Below are 20,835 nucleotides of genomic sequence, written 5' to 3'. Positions count from 1 at the left end.
CTAAATTTGTTCTGACCGAGGTTCAGAAAGTCTACCGTGACTAATTTCAAGAGGCTAGAACTAGTATTTAACTTTAATCTATCCATAATTACCTAATTTCGTTTCTTAATAAAAAACAATTATGGTACGTACATCAGAAAAAAATGAGGTCGTTATGTAACTACGTATTAAACCATATTCTAAAATTTCTACGAATTCCATGCCTTACTGGTCGTTAAACCACACAGTGGCAAAAATCGAATCGAATCTTGCAGTAAAATATATAACACAAGAAATTCCTCACGGTGCACGGAATCATGAGATGCATTATCTATTGCAGGAGAACAATTTCAACCAAGACTGTACCACTCGGGCCAAGGAATTCAATTGCACTGAGCTTTATTCCAAAGTAATCAATAAGTTGTAGATTATATACAATTTGAAAGTTACGAACGTCTTACGTGATGTAAAGTTCAGCGTTGGTGAGAAAAATAAACTTAGCACTACTTGCATTTTCCATATTTTATTGAAAGCAAAATTACAGCTGCCATAATAGAACTAGCGTATAATTATACATACTTCCTCTCATTCAAGTTGCAATGTTTCACTTACATTACACATGCGTAGTTGCAATGCATGTGTATTGTGGGAAATGTAGGGACAGAGACTCGAGAAGTTTATTAATTGGATTATTTCAGAATGATGCATTGTAATTAAGGAATCCCGGGTTCGATACACAGTTCGGATCCCACTTTAAACCGTAGGTTCAGTACCGAGTAGCCTATCTGTGCATAAAGTGGACTTAAAACTCAATCAATCAATTAATTGGTAATTAACGGTTTACAGTGTTGAACCCTAACCTTTTGCTTTATCGCACACATTACTTAGTAATTCACTCACTTGCTTCTAATAACTGAAATAAATACTACGAAATCTAAAACACAAATTGTTTATTTCGATAAATATGATAACGATGCCTCTTATGTAACCAAAACTACAACAGGGCTACATAAGGACCATTAAACTGATAGATTTCAACTAGTGGTGTAATAATTTACGTACAGACCAAAGAAAAAGTAATGTTGTTGCCACAAGTAAAAGTAATGTTCCACTTGATGCATGTCCGTAGACAGAAACGAAAACTTTCGGGGTCGCAGTAATTAATCATGTAATTTACAGCATTATATACAGTCACTATCCACTACACAAGCATGTATTTTATGTGATCAAATATAGGTTAAATGGACTTCTAGGTAAATACTACGTCGACACCTGGGGAGAGTTCATAAAGTTTGTAGTTAAAATATAACTCTTTTATTCTTATGAAATACTGTATATGCTTGTGTAAGTATATAAACATTTTGAAATGTTTGTGCACAAATCTTATCACACGTCTACTGCTTCTTTTTCTTCTGTGATGTTTTGCCTCCACACAAAGACTTCACTAGTCGCACAAGTGTCCTGAGCACAATGTAAGACAAAAGTAAAATAAGAAGAGCAGCGAATAGAATGACAGCAATGACATCTAGCAGGAAATACTGGTACCAGGCAAGATCCACAGCAGCGGATCTCATATGGTGTGCTCCTTTGTGCCTGATGACGTATTCAGTCCAAAACACAGCTCTGTCCAGTGGATGCTCGATCTGGTCCTTAAAGACGGCTGACAAACGTTTTGCATTTTCTGTGTAGCTGCAAGATGGCAAGAGTTAAACATAAAAAGTTATTAGAACATGATGGTTACATTGCATGCATCGAATGTTATATAGCATATACATTAACTACATGGCCGTAGGCAGGAAAAAATTTCGGGGGGGTTCATTCATAATTGTTCCCATGGGCGTCGCCAGAAATTTGAATAATGGAAATAATAACAATAATTGTACAATAATAATTAAAATTTCATAATAATAAAACAATTTTGTTGCATAATAATAATACTACTAATAAAAATTATTATATTATTGTTATATCCTTGAGGGGGCTTACTCAATCCAGCAGATGAGTGAATAGGCTAGAGTCTAGTTTACGTCCTTCTTGCGCACTCCTTCTTACCCGTTTACGTCTTTCTTGCGCACTCCTTCTTGACCGTTTACAAAACCGTGCTAGCAGACAGCCGGCGCTCCGGCATCCGTAGAGTAAGTAAGTTTTTCTTTTTACACTTTCTGTCACTAACCATTCACGGTAACGAGGTATGCCTACGAGGTTAGGTTAGGCCTGTTAGGTTAGGTTCCATTAGCACTCATTTCACCCCTAAATATGTGCTTCATCATCGAAAAATGTCCTCAGTACATTCAATCACGCATATCCGGACAACATCGGTTTTTCTCGATTTTCTCCCCCAGAAAATTTTTCCTCGCCTTGGGATTTACTTTGTTCAATTCCTTATAAAATAACCTTTCCAACGATATATGACATGGACGTAAACTAGACTCTTACCAGTGAATATCCAGCACAAGTTTCTTTTTGTTTTTTCTTACGTTTCATACAGTGTGTACGGAAATGCACAATTATTATACTTCATCATTAAACTTTAGATACCTTCAAGAGAAAAGCTTTAAAAGTTAGATGGAAATTTTAGTCATAAAGCTTTTGTTGTTTGACTTTAAAATTAAATTTTTGGAATTTTGAAAAGTGTGGAACCAGTTATTCTTTTTTAAATCTTAGCCTGGTGCATGGATTGTACCCTCAATTGCGAACTAAATGCGCTAGAAAACTGGAGATCCTAGGTTTGAACTCCTATCAAGGGGGATTTTCAACTTTATCGGACAGGGAATTAAAAAGCTCGAAAGGAAATTTTGGGACAATCATAAGGAAATCTTCAGTCTATATTCCTTGTGACGCGGGAGCAACACTGGAAAGATGACAACAGAAGTGATAATGGTGGGGTCGCGGGTGGGCTACGATTCTGAGAATAAATCCTGTTTCACTCAAGTTTCAGAATTCCAAATGTATGAAAATTCTAGCTTGATCGTTTCAACATTGTCTCCATGTATTTTTATGATGCTTCGAAAAAAAATTGAAAATTTGTTACAGATTTTGGTTTCTGAACTTCCATTAATCCAACATGTCAGAAGTTTCGGGGGGAGGGGGGGTTGAACCCTAGAACCCCCCTCTAAATACGGCCATGATTAACTACCATTGACATATGCTATTTGTAGGAAGTGAAAGAGTTGTATTTGTAGGCTGATGAGGGGGAGAAAGGGATTTCACCCTATGTTCTCTTGCATAATCCTTACTGATTTCACTTGGAAAGAAGGAATAACAAGTCCTTCCTAGTAGTATTGGTGATCGTCTGCATTGAGAGGTGTCAGCTTAAACTGACCTGTGGTGCTCGAGCCTACCCAATAATATTTCGTATTATTATCACGAATCGTTATTCGTGGTGGAATTCTTATTAACATCAGTAAATTTCATTTTTAATAAGCAAGGATGTATTGCTGATGTACATTAATAATACATGGAAGGAAGGATCTATGATTTTTTTAAATTGCAACTGAAGTGTTTCAGCCCACCCAATGTTTTTCGAAAGTTGACGCCGTCTGTGCATTTGATCCAATGATAGATGTTCATTCTCTTGGGTCCTTGAAATTGTATAATGTTTTATTTGTCACTTTTATACTGAGGCTAAAATCTCCTACACACATACCATCTGCTATTTGAACATTTATTAATACTTTGTAAAGCATTTCCAAAGTTGTATGAAACACTAAATACTTGATGCACTGTGGTGAGTAGTGTGAAAAATGTTCAAAATTACTTTTTGCCATTGATAGTGCATAAAATTCATTATACTGTGGCCAGCTTAGAGTCAAGTTATACATGTAGTGGGAATTTTGACAGTGTCTCAGGTCAAATATGTCTTGTAATCTGTTCATACTATGAGTATTGGATTTTTAAAAAAATACCACAATGCGACTAGCAGTGCAGAATAAAAATATCAGAAACGGATATTCGTAAATTCAAACATAAATTTTTACATACCTCGAATCCTCTAGAAGGGTTTTCAACGCTTTCAGAAGACTTTCTCTGGTCATAGTATTAAAATCCAACTGCACCCCTAGTCCATTTCTTTCCATTCTTTGTATGTTGAGCCCCTGGTCGGCCATGAAAGGGATTCCTAAGACGCAGACTCCGTGGTACAGGGACTCCTGCGAGCTCAGGAGGCCTCCGTGGCTGATGAACACCTTCACGTTGGGGTGGGCTGAAATGTAAGAAAATGTAAAATTTATACTTTACTAAAAGTATTACTATTTCCAAAATATCACCCAGCACGTTGAACTTAGTATGAATGTACGTACCATCTATTTGTCAGCGAATTCTGGCAATAATGAATGTTCTTTGGTATTTTCACGATGTTCCTAACGCAAGGAATGCAATACAACCTTTGGGGGTTTGGTTCCAGCTACATTATAAAATGCAAAAACCTCCAACGTACGCAGGATTTCCTTTCGGAGGTGGCTGAAATTGTAAATATGGATATTACTTGCACATAGCTGCATTTTAAGAGAGGTCATATGCACTATAAAATATTTCATAATTACCACTTTCAACCTTCGTTTTAAAAGTTGTTCAAGGATAAAAATGGTAATCTGGAGTCACTTTAAGGAGGGGTTGCATATACAACTTTGTTTTCTTTGAAGATCTCTTCATTAGTTTGCAATTATTTTTTTCAAATTTTCGGGAAGAGCTGAGGCTCTATCAGCTTCCTCCTCTGCGCAAGCTAGTGGGAAGAGTCACTCAACAACAGTTAATGTTATTTTCGGATTCAGCAATTCAGAATCTACAAGAAATTGATACTTTTATCTGTAAAAATTGCGTTGGAAAATTTGACAACATTTCGAGAGGGACCCGGACTTTCAGGCCCATATCTGGTTACGTCATTCTCATTTATCTTTGGTGAATAGGAAATACTTCAACCAAATCTTATCGCAGCGCCCTTCGATGACAGGAGTTCCGTGCTCGAATCCCGGCATGGTTGTTCTTGGCGAGTGTCCCTTCATCAATTTCATACCAGCACTCATCTTCATCTTCTCGATTAGCCAAAAGTGGCAGAAAAGCGAAGTAAAATAATCCAATTCAACCAAATCCACTCACCCAGTATGTCTGTCTGCGGCAGCCACTTTCCTATTTTGACGTTCTTGGGTTGTCCTGGAAGAACATCCGCCTCCCACTTCATGACAAACTTCTGAGGAAACTGGGCGAACACATCCAAAAAGATCTGCAGTTTATCCGAGGGCATTTGGTGAGTTCGTACGTTGGAACCTAAGCTGAAATATACGGCACCATCTATCGCTCCATCTAGGAATGTTTTCAAGTCCTGTGAAGTAAGATCAAGACCATCTTTGTGTGATTGGTTACCAATTTACTTGAAGTAAATGCTTATGTTCTTTGCAAAAAATACCATGTGTACGTACATAGAAGCAATACGTAGACTATACATAGCTGGTAAATACTGATTTTATCCTCGTATGTCGTCATAAGACATCTTGATACCTCAGAAAATTAGTCCTGCAGGTCTAAAATTTACTGGTGTTGATGATAAAAAGGTCAAAAGGTAAAGTGCTCCCCTATGCTATGCACCAACCCATAAAGACGTATAAGGGGGTGTGGGGTTAGGGCCCCACACTTTTTTGATCACGACCGAAGGTGGGGGTGATGTGATCAGCACCACGCCCTCGCCTTTACCCCCCAGAGTTTCCTCCAGATACCCACTTTATACGACGCTGGCTGGGCGCCGGAGCAGCTTGAACATGTGAAAAAAATTTCCGGTTCTCCCGGCAGCTTAGGTTAAACTGCAGATGGGATCGAACCTGGGCCTCAGAAGTCCTAACGACTGAGCTACCGCGGCTATCGGTGTTGATGATGCCTTATAAAATACAAGCTTAACACAATATAAATCTCCTTAATTGGTTTGTATCTGACTATGGGAGTGAAACAATTTTGACAATCGGCATAACTTCTTAACAGTGTTGGAAGTAATTAAATACTTTATAAGGGAACTCTAGGTGTAACTAGCTATATCATCTCCCCCTGGAATAAATATTGAATAAATAGACTTACCTTTGGTAACTCTTTTGAAGATTTCAAATGTATCCCTCCTATTTCGATGACACTAGGAAGATTTGGCTTCGGATAAGAGTAACTAACGTGAGAATTAATCAGCACGAGGCTTACATTCTTCTGAATTTCCACAGCTGATGGGGTGGACTCTCCGAAATATTCCTTCATAACTTCATCTTGAGTGGGAAGGTAAAGAAACGAAACAACAGCATCCTTAGCAACACCAGCTAGAGTATTGATGAGGCGCTCTTTGAAGTTCATCTTGTCTGTATAGGGAAGCAATGCATTAGGCATGTAAGAGTAAATGAGAGGATTTGCAGCGTAATTCAGAAACAGAGTAGAACTCGATGGGCTGATCATGATGAAAGGAGCTTTGAATTTGTGAACGAATCCTAGATAGCAATCGGAGAGGAAAACGCTGTATATGATGAGATCAAATTTCTCATCGGATTTGATAAGTTGCTGAATTTCTGGTAGCTCCAATCCTTGCACGCAGAACTTTCTAGCCCTTTCAGTCATCCTGCCGAACATTGTAAAGATGGTCGTGTTCTTTTCTTCGTAGGCATTGAATTCATCGCTGCTTAAAAATTCCTCCATGAACTTGGTGTGTATTTCCCTCAGGTTTTTGACAGGTTTTTTCATCGGGAATGGATTTATGCTAACTACTTCGTGTCCTCTTTCCGCTAGTTCAGTCAGCAGTGGTCTGTATATGTTCATGTGGCTTCTTCCAGAAAATGGCATCACTGCTAGGATCCTCGCTCGCTGATCAGTTGGCTGCGCACTGTGAACGCATGTTAGGATTTGCAGCGCAGCAAATATGGCGACTATGAGGTGTCCCATCCCTGGAAAACAAAGTAATTTTTACTTGTAATCCGGTGGGCAGACTTCCCTGAACCCCACTGGATACGACTATAGACTGTCTTTACTACACAGATGTGTCACCACCGGATGAGCTCTGGAGATAGAGAGAGAAACAAAGAAAGAGGAAGAATGGAAGATAGAGAAGCAGAGCAGGAAAGAAATAGAGAAGCAAATTAAAAAATAGAAAAATAAGAAAAGAAAATAGAGAGAAAGAAGTGTGAAAGGAAATTGAGAGAAGAGAAGAACCTTAGCAGCACGAATACTGAAGCAGAGCCTACTTGAACTTACACTCTAGCCCAGCCGATTAAGTTTATCTCGCGACGCCACTGTTAGTAGATAGGAACTAACACATTTTGGATTAAGTCAGAATTCTGAACACCGTACCTTGGAACACCAACAGGACGTCACGGACGATCCCATTGAATAAAAGTCAATGTTACAATCCAGATATATGCTTCATTGTACTCGAGACACAATAACATGCATTTACACTTTTAACTCAGTACTGTTAACCAGTAGGTTTTTCTATGTCAAACTATAGTTCTTGCTAGGCTTAAAAGTCTTCCCATCCTTATTCCTCCAGAAACCACAGCTATTGCCACAGTTGGCATCGCACAGCATTCCCACATCTTGCTACCCCTCTTCACTGTCTTTCTGAAAATTATTAATTTAAATCTTCAATGTGGCCTCGATTATAACAAGGCCATGACGCTCTCGATTTAATCCCTAACGAATGCCATGTTCTTAACGTAGATTACACTGTCCATGCGCAGATACAAACTAATGTCAGTGGCGGCGATCAGGTTCCAAAACTAGGGGGGGAGGCAAGGACAGTTTACTTTCCTTTGGTAGATAAAATTTAGCGTAGTGCAGGTGTTAAACTGGCAAAATGGGAGGGGGAAACTGCCCAACCTCGCCTCCCCATATCGCCGCCACTGACTATTGTTTTGTTTACGCGTCGATGCATATTGATCTTAGGCATTCCCACTTTAAACTGTATTTCCAGGCCCGATTAGTCTATTTGTGCATAAAGCGGATTTAAACAAAAAAAATCAAACATGTTAGCTGCAACAAGAGTCCACTAGCGCCAGCCTGTGCGACGGTGTTCACAGGAAACAAATCCCCTGTCGAGGTTTTTCAGTGGTTTAAGGTTGAGTGGCAAAATCATAAAGAGATAGTGGCGGCGATTGGGTTCCAAAACTAGTTAGATAAGGTTTATCATAGTGCACGGGCAAAAGTGCCAAAAAGTGAGGGGGCAACTGCCCATCTCGCCCCCTCCTAATCGCTGCCACTCTAAAGAGTACTACATTCCTTCTCAATTCAAAGATAATGAACAGACTTACCGTGGAATTTCATCAGCAACAAACCAGACGTTCTTCACTTACAGAAGCAATGGTTATATTTGACGTCTTATTTTTACTCCCACTGTTCTGTTGAGATAACGGACACCAATTCTGTGCTTACACTTGGCATGCGCAACGTGACGAAAATTTTGCCGCTCATGGCAGCACTTGTATCTCCTTCAATCGTCAGTTGTTACGTAAGATTCTTTAGCCAGAATTATCTACAGTAAGCACTCGCTTATCCGAATTGCGTTTGGTTTATCCATAAGAATTACAAAACAAAAATATCAATATTTAATTGTAAACACAAACTATTTCACGTGATATAACGGTTACTTTGTTACCACATTCCATTGTAATTATACACTTTATAACTAGTGCCTCACCGATGGCATAGTGGTAATGTCGCCTTGAAATCAAGGAGTCCTGGGCTCGATACCCTGCATGTAGTGGTTCGGATCCCATTATGAATCGTAGGTCCAGTCATGGGCGTAACTTCGGGGGGAGGGAGACAGAATCGAGAAGTTTTCCGTATCAACGAAATAGTGTCCAGGACAATTTTGCTAAATAACTGTTACATTTGCGAAATCCAAAAATTAATATGTATTTCCTTGCTCGAGGAAGTTAACAAAAGTGACTTTAACTTGTAAATTTTAATAAACCTGAAAATTTTCGGGTGGCAAGTGCCCCCGCTAAGTTACGCCTGTGTGTTCAGTCCGATTAGCTGTATGTACAGAATCAATCAACGCAATTTTTTGTTTGGTAATCAACGGTTTACAGTATTTAGTCCAAAGCTATTTATTTTTTGCACATGTTGTTTATTTATTCACTCACTTGATTTAATAACTGAAATAAATACTTTGAAATCTGAGACACAAATTGTTTATTTCATTGAAATATAAATATGATAACAATGTCTTTTATCTAACAATAATTACAATAAAGTACTTAAGGAACATTAAACTGACAGATTTCAGCTAAAAATTAGTGTTCGTATGGAAGAAAGAAAAAGTATTGTTCCAAGAATGAAAATAATATTTCACTTGATGAATGGTCGCAGACTGAAAAAGAAAAGTTTTGGTGGTTGCCAATACAGTAATTGATCATATACTTTACAGCATTATATACAGTCACTATGCACTATGTATGTGTTTTATGGGACCGAATCTCTAGGTATATACTACGTCGAGAGTTGGGGGGTTGAGCGTAACGCGCTTCGAAACAAGAGTTTCCAGGTTCCAACTCTTGTCTTGTATAAGTCAAAGGGGACTTCCAGTTTCGTCCATTGTTCCCCAGGAACCACCTTTTGAATGGGCAAGCTATGAAAATAAACAACCAAAATTGAAAAATGTAAGATTGTATCTGCTGAAAAGTTTAATCTGGACGTTGTTTAACATTATATCTCGGCCAATAAATGTTCATAAGCATGACCGACACTGAAAATTGATCATATTTTACCATGAAGTTACTATGTTGATAAAGTTTGTACTTAAAACTCTTGTATTTTTACAAACTGCTGTACATGCTTGTTGTAAGTAAAAAATCTGAAATGTTTGTGCACAAGTCTCATCAGAACTACTGCTTCTTTTTCTTCTGTGATGTCTTGCCTCCACACAAGGACTTCACTAGTCGCACAAGTGTCCTTAGCACGATGTAAGACAAAACTAAAGTAAGAAGAGCAGCGAATAGAATGACAGCAATGACATCTAGCAGGAAGTACTGGTACCAGGCAAGATCCACAGCAGCGGATCTCAAATGGTGTGCTCCTTTGTGCCTGATGACGTATTCAGTCCAAAACACAGCTCTGTCCAGTGGATGCTCGATCTGGTCCTTAAAGACGGCTGACAAACGTTTTGCATTTTCTGTGTAGCTGCAAGATGACAAGAGTTAAACGTACAAAGTGACTAGAACTAAATCTTGATTACATGATGGTTAAATTGCATGTATCCAACGTTATTTCTAGCATATACATTACGAATTGGAAGAGTTGTCTATTTGTAGGATAATGAGGGAGCGGTGGGGTTCGAGTTCACCCTCTGTTCTCTTGCATATTCCTTACTGGTTTCAAGTATCTTCAGTGAGAAAGATGGAACAAAAAGTACTTCTTAGTAGCATTGGTCATCGTCTGCACTCACAGGCCAGCTTATACGTGGGCCCGTGGGGCTCGAGACCACCCCATAATTTGTCGTATTTTTATTATATATTTGCTTTCGTGATTCGTGGTGAAGATCATATTGAAATCCGTAAATTACATTTTTGGAATATACAAGGATGCATTGTTGGTGTGCATTAATATCATGATAACTGGAAGGGATGACGTATGAGATTTTTTCAAATTTTGTGACTCTAGTGTTTGAGCCCACCCAATATGTATCAAAAGTGCATTTGATCAAATTATCAATGTTGTGAAACCCTTTTCCTTTACTATATGAAATATCATATTCATTACGTTGGTTTTTGAAATTGTAGAATGTTTTCTTTGTTACTTTTCCAGCGCATTCGGTTTAGCCTTAGCTCTGGCATGTGCAAAGCGGGAAATGTTTGTCGTCTGCAGAAGACGTCACGTGACTCATAGAAGCAGTGTAGCAATTCGTGGAAGTATTAAAAAATTACTTATGAATCTAAAGTAGCCATCTGTCCTTCATGTCCTTCATGATCGTGAAATTCGTCAATTGTTCTACGAATAACACATTCGTCAATTCGTCCACATAGCTTTTAAATTTCTTTCTTCTGCGTGGTTTGTTAGGTGTTACTAATCCCTTCCCAGTTACTTTGTAGCGATTATGTTCGTTTCAAAGTACTTACTGACATATCAGTAGATGCGGAAACACGCTTTTGCACTTGTTTTACGTTCAACGCAAGACTACTGTCAGCTTCTTTCTTCATAAACTTATGCACGTTAAGATAATTTATCTACTCTGACTATGAATCACTTTGCTTTCTAAAATATTCTTACCAATTTTCACCTCAGCTTCCGTTGAATAAAACACACTAAGCAACACAGGTCAACAATCACCTTACTCGTAGTAACATCCTCCAGAGAGGGAGGATGCCTCTTTCGCCGAGGGGCTTAATCAATGGGGGTCTCACAGACAAAAAGAATCCTGTCTCATTCTTTTCCTTGAAATATCACCTTCTCAAACTGCCGCTTTCTTTTCATTTTTTAATATAAATGCAGTAAGTACCGAATACACCTACCAATAAGCTCTGAAATCAGATTATGGATATAGGAAATTGCTAAGGCGGTTAGTAACTCTGATCTCAGTGGAACCCTCGGATGGTCTCGCTGACGGCAGACTTCTGCGCAGCTGACGGCAGACTTCTGCGCAGCTGACGGCAGACTTCTGCGCAGCTGAAGGCCAGAGCTCAAGCTAAACCGTATGGCCTGTACATACCATCTGGCGTTTGAACATTTATTCATACTTTGTAAACCAGTTTCGAAGTTGTACGACACTGTAAATACGTGATGCACTGTGGTGAGTCGTGTGAAAAATGTTACAAATTACTTGTTGTCATGAATAGTGCCTAAAATGCATTAAAGTTTGCAAATTTGAACTTCATTTTAAATAAGTATGTGAATTTCCGTCTTGACTTGGGTGCAATAACTACTTCAATGTGATAACTAGGCTTCGGATAGTTATGCACTAAAAAAAACTTTAAATATGCATGCAAATATGCTCTTAAAATGCTCGAAATATGCTCTTTAAATGATCATAATATGCATTTAAAATTTTAAAAATTTACATTAAACTCAGAAAATTTAGCAGTAGCTTGTAACTATTTATAAATTCCAGTGTTTACATAAGTAAAAAAATATGGTTTGGCTTATCTTATTGACAATTGACCAAATTTTACATATGGTTTTTGTATATGTATTTTTATCATAAGTTCACTAACTGTTTCTGACTTCACTGAACGTCACGATTAGCAAAAGATGGAATTTCATCAGCTGTCTCTCATTCTACTCAGCATGAGAGGTTACTATTGCGCTTTATAACTACGTATTGTTTCAGATGCTCAAGAGGCCTCCCCGATGGCGCAGTAGTAGCGTCGTCGACTTGTAATCAAGAGGTCCCGGGTTCGATACCCGGTGGAGGCAATTAGTGGTTCGGATCCCACTTTAAACTGTAGGTCCAGTCCCGATTAGCCTTACTGTGCATAAAGTGTACTTAAAACACCAAATCAAACCAAACCAGATGCTCAAAAGTAAACATCACAGGAAACAACAGTATATGCATTTGTAAGAAAAAATTGGTAAAATTTGCAATATATCCTGAAGACACTGAAAATATGCATTTTCATATGCTATATGCAAAATGCATAACTATCCGAAACCTAGTGATAACACTCTCCGCTCTTCCACACATAACCTTTAACTTCACAAGAACTCACCGACATTTTCAAACATCACATTGCAACTTACATTACAGAAAATAACATTTTAAGTTTTATCTACCTTGAATCCTCTAGAAGGGTTTTCAACGCTTTCAGAAGACTTTCTCTGGTCATAGTATTAAAATCCAACTGCACCCCAAGTCCACTTCTTTCTATTCTTTGTATGTTGAGCCCCTGGTCGGCCATGAAAGGGATTCCTAAGACGCAGACTCCGTGGTACAGGGACTCCTGCGAGCTCAGGAGACCTCCGTGGCTGATGAACACCTTCACGTTAGGGTGGGCTGAAATGTAAGAAAATGTAAAATTTATACTATGCTAAAAGTATTACTATTTCCAAAATATCATCCAGCACATTAAATTCGACACCAGGAAATTTACTATTTTCGCAGTTATTCTGCATAAATTTGAATTCTTTCGCGATTTAGTATAAATGTTAAATTGTCATCCTTTTAGAAACAAATCCTTGTAACAATGAATTTTTTTTGGTACCATGATTGCAAAAATTATCGTCTCTTAATAACATTTGTGGGTTTGGTTTGATGGTAAGAAGGCAACAACTAGAATACGCAGGGTTTCTTTTCGGAGGTGTCAGGAATTGTAAAGATGTATATTACTTGTAGATAGCTGCGTTCTAGGAGGCACATACACTAAAATATATTTGGTAATTACCATTTTCAACCTTCGTTTTAAAAGTTGTGCAAAGACAAAAATGGTAATCGGGAGTCATTCTGAAAGAAGTTTGAATTTACCACTTTGGTATTTCATGATATCTTCACTGCTATCGTTTAAAAATTTTGATTTTCTCAAAATTTCGGAGGTGCCCATCAACTTCTCTCTCTCCTTACGCCTGTGGGAAGAGCCGATCAACAGCCGTTAGTGTCATTTTCGAATTGAGCAACCCAATATCTTGAAAATTTGGCTACCTTTGTTTCTGTAAAATATGCATTGGAGAATTGGACAAAATTTAGATGGTGGCCAGGCTCCGGAAGCTCATACAGTGATCAGGGCGTGACCATTTCTCTCTCTTCTCTTTGGTTTGATTTGATTTGATTTAGTTTATTTTACTTCGCGTTTTGTGCCTCTTGGCTAATTTGCGAAGATGGGGATGAGTGATGAAATGATGAAATTGATGAATGGACATTCACAAACAACCAAGCCCGGCCGGGATTCGAACCCGGGACCCTTGGCGTCGCAGCGCGATGTGCTAACCACTCGGCCACAGGGTCGGGCTCTTCTCTTTGGTGACTAGCTCTTCGCTATTAGCCAAAAGTGGCAGAAAAGCGAATTCAAATAATTCAACCAAATCCACTCACCCAGTATGTCTGTCTGCGGCAGCCACTTTCCTATTTTGACGTTCTTGGGTTGTCCTGGAAGAACATCCACCTCCCATTTCATGATAAACTTCTGAGGAAGCTGGGCGAACACATCCAAGAAGATCTGCAGCTTATCCGAGGGCATTTGGTGAATTCGTACGTTGGAACCTAAGCTGAAGTATACCGCACCGTCTTTCGCTCCATCTAGGAATGTTTTCAAGTCCTGTGAAGTAAAATCAATACCATCTTTGTGTGATTGATTACCAATTTACTTGAAGTAAATGCTGCTGTTTTTTCACCAAGAAATACCATGTGTACGTACATAGAAGCAATACGTAGATTATACACAGCTGGAAAGCTGGAAAAGGCACTTATTTTATCCACCTGTGTCGTCATAAGACACATTGATACCTCGGAAAATTAGAGAGTACCACATCATAAATTTACTGGTGTTGATGATATTTAAAAATGCAACCCAATGTAGATTGCCTCAATTGTATCTTCTCAGATTATGGGAGTCAAACAATGAGATTGTCAACAATCTGCATCACTTCTTAATTGTGTTGAAAGCAACAGATACTTTTAAAAGTAAGTAGCTGTACAGGGTGACGTTAGGTCTCGAAAGCCTGGCTGATATCTGGAGGGGATCCCTTCATTATTGGTTACTGTTGTGTTCTATCAACACATCAGAATAGAAATTGCATGTATAGAAATTAACGGAGACAGCGCTTTTTTTCTGAAACGAAAAGTTCTGGTATATTTCACGTTGGTTTGTTATTGTGTTCATCATAAGATCTACTAAAAAAACTGTGGTGTGTTCATAAATGGTGGAAAATACCAGAAAACACACACATATGTATACATACATAGAGGGTGTTTCCGTGCCAATCTCCATCGTCCCTGCAAGTCTGTAACACGATCACAGAAACGCATCATGTATGCATGTATAAATGGGGTATACCATTGTTATGGGTGGGAGGCTCAGATTGCATTTTTGACACTAAAGTATATATTCTACTAATAGTTAAGCAACATTTTTCTTACAGTTTCTGTGCAAAGAATTTTGAAACTAAACACCGTTGATTAAACATAACTAACCTTAAAATACTTTCCCACATTTGTAGCTGTAAGTGAACAATTTTGCTTCACGAGTGGGACAGACGAAACACTGCCTCTTTGCTTAATAAGAAATGTATTTTAATTTGTGTGAATTTTCAAATTATGAAAAATAAATTATAAGACAGTGAGAAGGAAATTGGCCTTTTAATATTCTGGTGGAGTTGAAGGGGAAATTAATTGTTATTTAGTGTCAAAGTTGGGACACAACTTGAATTTTTATCCAAATGACAAGTCCAGATTGTTGACTAACAACATAGAATAAAGTTTAGACAATTTCATTTAATTTAAAAAATGAGATTAAGGGGCACTATATAATATACTATTTACTTAACCGTTACAGATAAAAATTTATGAGCTAATAGGCCTTCAAATACAAGTCTACATGGCCAAAGGCCAATGAACTACCAACATCTGAGGTTCTAATGTATTGGTAGGGATAAGCATAGAGATAACATATTGAATGGAAATACCTTTGGTAGCTCTTTTGAAGATTTCAAATGTATCCCTCCTATTTCGATGACACTAGGAAGATTTGGCTTCGGATAAGAGTAACTAACGTGGGAATTAATCAGCACGAGGCTTACATTCTTCTGAATTTCCACAGCTGATGGGGTGGACTCTCCGAAATGTTCCTTCATGACTTTGTCTTGAGCGGGAAGATAAAGAAACGACATAACAGCTGCCTTTGCAACACTCGCTAGAGTATTGATGAGGCGCTCTTTGAAGTTCATCTTGTCTGTATAGGGAAGCTGTGGATTCGGCATGTAAGAGTAAATTACGGGATTGGCAGCGTAATTCTGAAATAGAGTAGAACTCGATGGGCTGATCATGATGAAAGGAGCTTTGAATTTGTGAACGAATCCTAGATAGCAATCGGAGAGGAAAACGCTGTATATGATGAGATCGAACTTCTCATCGGATTTGATCAGTTGCTGAATTTCCGGTAGCTTCAATCCTTCTTCGCAGAAATGTCTAGACATGTTAGAAATCCTGCCGATCATTCCCAAGATGGTCGTATTCCTTTGTTCGTAAGCATTGAATTCATCGCTGTTTAGAAATTCCTCGATAAACTTGGTGTGTATTTCCCTCAGGTTTTTGACAGGTTTTTTCATCGGGAATGGATTTATGCTAACTACTTCGTGTCCTCTTTCCGCTAGTTCAGTCAGCAGTGGTCTGTATATGTTCATGTGGCTTCTTCCAGAAAATGGCATCACTGCTAGGATCCTCGCCCGCTGATCAGTTGGCTGCGCACTGTGAACGCATGTTAGGATTTGCAGCGTTGCCAATATGGCGACTATGACGTGTCCCATCCCTGGAAAACAAAGTAATTTTTACTTGTAACAAGGTGGGCGAACTTCTTCGAGCCACCTCTAGATACTACACAGAGGCGTCACAACTAGATGAGCTCTTGAGATAGAAAAAGGAACGTGGGAAGAATGAAAGGTAGAGAAGAGAAACAGAGTAGGAAGGAAATAGAGAAAGAAATAAGGAAAAGTGAGGCAGAAAATGATAGAAGCAGAGCAAGAGAGATACATAGAAACAAGAGAAGAAACAGAGGAGACAAAACAGTATAGAGAAGCAGATTAGGAAAGGAATAGAGAAACACAGGAAGAAAGAGAAGAGACAAAAATTATAGAGAAGTCAAGCAGGAAAGAACTGGGAGAAACAATGGAAGAAAAAGAAGAGACAAAGGAAATAGAAAATCAGAGTATGAAAGAGATAGAAAGAATAAAATATAGAACGGAAGACTGAAAGAGGTTTGACTTGGTGTTTTAAGTCCACTTTATGCACAGTAAGGCTAATCGGGACTGGACCTAAAGTTTAAAGTGGGATCCGAACCACTTGTGCCTCCACCGGGTATCGAACCCGGGACCCCTTGATTACAAGAAAATGACGCTTCCACTGCGCCATGGGGGAGGCCCAGACTGAAAGAGGAAGAAAATAAGAACATTAGAAGAAAGAGGACAGATAGAGAAGCATAGCGTAGATAGACAAAGGAAGAAACAAGGAGAAACGGGGGGGGGAATGATAGATGCAGAGTAGGGAAGAGATACAAAGAAAGAAGCAAGGAAAATGAGCATAAAACGGGAAGATAGATAAGCTGAGTAGGAAAGAGAGAGAGAAACAAAGGAAGAAAAGAAAAGGGAGAAGAAAGATTGAAATATAGAGAAGCTCTGAGGGGGAAAAAGAGAAGAAGAGGAAGAATAAAGAGAGAAAGAAGATTCTTCCCGGGAGGGAGAAAGACCGATGTAGAGTAGAAAAGAAAGAAAGGAGGAAATTTGAGAGAAGGGTAAAATAGGAAGAAATACAGAAAACAGACTAGGAAATAGAAAAACAAAGAAAAAATAGAAGTATGGAAGGAAATTGAGAGAAGAAAAGAATCTTAGGAACACGGAAGCAGAGCCTACCTGCATAGACTCTAGCCCACTAGAATTCTGAACACCGTACCTTCCTCTCTGCTTTCAAAAATAGCTTTCTATGTCCCCCATCCAAAGTTTGCGATCAAGAAAACAACTCTTTGCAATTTCCCGCACCCGTACAAAATCCGCAGAAATGGCTCCCCTGCGAAGAATGTGTAGCTTGTATAATGAATGGTTAGAGAGGGGCATACACTTGGACATATTTGCTAAATTTTCTGAGTATAAACGCTATTTAATGGACAACATTCTTGCTTAATTTTTTAATTTTTATTATTTTTATATTATTATTATTACTATTATATTTACCTTCTTTATGTGTATATATATACCCATACATATATGAATGTAATTGTGTAAGGTTTGATTCATTTTTTATCCACGTAATGTTTAAGGACGATATACAGGGTTAGTCAAAAGTATCGGGACAGGCCAGTAATAATGAAACCCGTGGACGGAGGAAAATCACATGTTGCAAGTGGGTATTGGTGCAGAAACTGCATTGAATGGGGGTGTGGATATCATGGCAGCCATCTTGGATTCCGCCATATTGGATATCACACAGTATTTTCAAATGGAAAGGGGTATGTATGACACATCAATTTAGGCTAGAATCGTCCCACAAATGACAATCCGAACTCATTTTGGACCTATCGCCATTCGTGGAAGAGATAGGATGTACTACGTTAGACTGCAAAAAATGAGATTTGTCGGAAAGAAACGCGTGGACGGAGGACAATCACATGTTGCAAGTGGATATTGGTGCGGAAACTGCAATGAATGGTGGTGTAGCCATCAAGACAGCCATCTTGGATTCCGCTATATTGGATATCACACAATATTTTCAAATGAAATGGAAAGGGGTATGTGTGACACACCAATTTAGGCTAGAATCGTCCCACAAATGACAATCCGAACTCATTTTGGACCTATCGCCATTCGTAGAAGAGATAGGGTGTACTACGTTAGACTGCAAAAAATGAGATTTGTCTGAAAGAATTGTTTACTGTAATCTTGTGGGTAACTGTACACTGCAAATTACAGCGAGCATGAACAAGAAAACATGACATTGACTTACAGAATGCCAGAGAACGAAGCTGGATAGTTCAGTTATGTACAAAGTAATGTGTAATCATGGGGTCGATTCCCGGTGGAGGCACATAGTTGTTCGGATCCCACTTTTAAAACTGTAGGTCCAGTCCCGATTAGCCTTATTGTGCATAAAGTGGACTTAAAACACCAATTCAATCAATCAACGTAGGAAATAATGCACACCCCTCTCCCTTAGTTGCTCTTTCATCTGCTTGAAAGTACTTAATTTACTTCAAGAGAATGTTATAGTTTAATAACTGCGATAAGATTCGTCCACACTAAATTTGTAGGTGAAAGTAATAGGGGCATGGACGTCCGAAAAGAGGGGGGCAGGTTTGGCCAACACCCCCCCCCCTTGGAAAAGGAATGTCAACCTAAAATCATAATGTTCCACACATATACAGTAATTTGATTTCAGTCACAGTAATTTACATTTATTATAATGGGGATGCAGGAACGTGATAATTTCAAACTCAAGTGGTGCTTTTTGAGAGGACGGCGCTATAATGGGGGCAATATATGCTTCGTTTACCCCCTGGGGAAAAAAAAACCTTGCTTGCCTCTCCCTGGAAAAGTTCTGCGGACATCCATGATTAGGTGGGGCAATTGTATGTACAGTGGTATCCATGAGTATTACCGTACACATTGTCCATCACCATGTTCGTGCACTTTATTTGACTCAGTAAGAGCTTGAAGAATTAAAAGAAAACTCAAACCAAGCTCTTGACAACTTCTGCACCAGAATACATAAAAATGCATCGCTTAAAAACACATAGGATGTAAGAGAAAAATTAATGAAAGTAGTCATGGACAATTTGCACGGTAATACTCATGGATCCCACTGTACGTACCTATGTATCTGTCCATAAAGCGGATATGAAGCAAAACATCAAGCATGTTAGCCGCAACAAGAGCCCACTAGCGCCAGCCTGTGAGACGGTGTTCACGAGAAACAAATCCCCTGTCAAGGTTTTTCAGTGGTGTAAGGTTGAGCAGCCAAATCATAAAATGGAACCACATTCAACTAAATTCAATCATACAACTAAATTCAAAGATAATGAACAGGCTTACCGTAGATTTTCATCAGCTACAAACCAGACGTACAGGAGCAATGTTTATCTTTGACTTCTTTCTTCTTCAGCTGTTAAGTCGAGATAATAGATACCAATTCTCTGAACGGTCATGCTTGCACTTGGGCACGCGCAACGTGACGAAAGTTTTGCCACTAATGGCAGCACTTGTATCTCCTTCAACCGGCAGTTGTTGCGTAAGATTTTTTTAGCCTTAATTATTATCTACCGTAAAAACGCGCTTATCCGAATCGCGTTTATCCATAAGAATTTTATCAAATTTTGAATGATCAATATTTAAGAGCTATACAAGCATTTCATGTGATATAACCTTCCTTTGTTATCACATTTCATTGTGATGTAACATGCAAACTGTAACTAGTGCCTCCCCGATGTTGCAGTGGTAACCTCCTCACCTTGTAATCAAGGCGTCCCGGGTTCGATACCCAGTGGAGGTAGTTTAAACTGTTGGTCCAGTACTGATTAACTTTTCTGTGCATAATGTGGTTTTTCAAACAAATACTCTAAATACTATAATTTACAGTGCTGTATCATGTTCACTGCAATTTTTTAATGTTGAATACAATGTGTTCCACATTATCTGAAATATTGCATATCCAAAACAGGTGTCGTCCCATCATAGTGAATTGAATAGCTCCAACCAAATCATAGAAATTTCAATTTGTGCATTGTCATTTGAGTGCAGTGGTGGCGTATTTTGACTATGTTACGTCTCTTTTCTACCAATTGGGTCAATCGCAATAATGATTAAGGGGTGAAGTGATGTGGGCGATGGGACAAACATAATGATTTCATTCATACCTGACCAGAGTTTGAACTTGGGGCCTCTAACTTCGAAGCACGTGAAACTAACGTCTTCGCCACGAGGACAATCTCCGGACTTTCCATTGTGGACGGTGCGCTACATTTATAATTTAGGATTTCACTTCCGCGGAGAAAGGGGGATGGTTAAGGTTTTTTTTGTCAAATTGTGATAATTACCGGTTTTCACACCGTAAACCCTATATAAGGCAGTTTTTTTTATTTTGTATTTGTTTGGACTTATTACTGATAAGCACTTGAATACAGAGCAATTTTCTACTCATCTGATGACCTCCCATACCCCCTTCCTCAGCATTTCTTGTTAACTGGGGTCTGGCTTTTTTCAGGTCATGTAGTGAATGCT

At 38.7% G+C, this 20,835-nt stretch overlaps 2 protein-coding genes across 2 annotated transcripts; both read right to left on the bottom strand.

The window, feature by feature from the left end:
• Positions 1-912: 912 nt before the first annotated feature.
• LOC146000296 (UDP-glycosyltransferase UGT5-like) lies at positions 913-19,781 on the bottom strand. The gene is made up of 6 exons (XM_083137790.1): positions 19,686-19,781; positions 8,244-8,287; positions 6,040-6,881; positions 5,074-5,296; positions 3,961-4,180; positions 913-1,668 (listed from the first exon to the last, which is right to left on the bottom strand). Exons 2-6 carry the CDS (start codon positions 8,254-8,256, stop codon positions 1,374-1,376), a joined length of 1,593 nt encoding a protein of 530 aa, XP_082993916.1. The 5' UTR covers positions 8,257-8,287; positions 19,686-19,781; the 3' UTR covers positions 913-1,373.
• On the bottom strand, positions 9,110-19,784 carry LOC146000295 (UDP-glycosyltransferase UGT5-like). The gene is made up of 5 exons (XM_083137789.1): positions 19,651-19,784; positions 15,541-16,382; positions 13,952-14,174; positions 12,700-12,919; positions 9,110-10,113 (listed from the first exon to the last, which is right to left on the bottom strand). Exons 1-5 carry the CDS (start codon positions 19,661-19,663, stop codon positions 9,819-9,821), a joined length of 1,593 nt encoding a protein of 530 aa, XP_082993915.1. The 5' UTR covers positions 19,664-19,784; the 3' UTR covers positions 9,110-9,818.
• Positions 19,785-20,835: the final 1,051 nt, after the last annotated feature.

Source organism: Lepisma saccharinum, chromosome 16 (assembly GCF_977018435.1).
Source record: "Lepisma saccharinum chromosome 16, izLepSacc3.1, whole genome shotgun sequence".
Classification (NCBI taxonomy): Eukaryota; Metazoa; Arthropoda; class Insecta; order Zygentoma; family Lepismatidae; genus Lepisma; species Lepisma saccharinum.
Note: the sequence above shows the minus strand (reverse complement) of the source record. Positions and strands in the feature narration are given on the sequence as shown.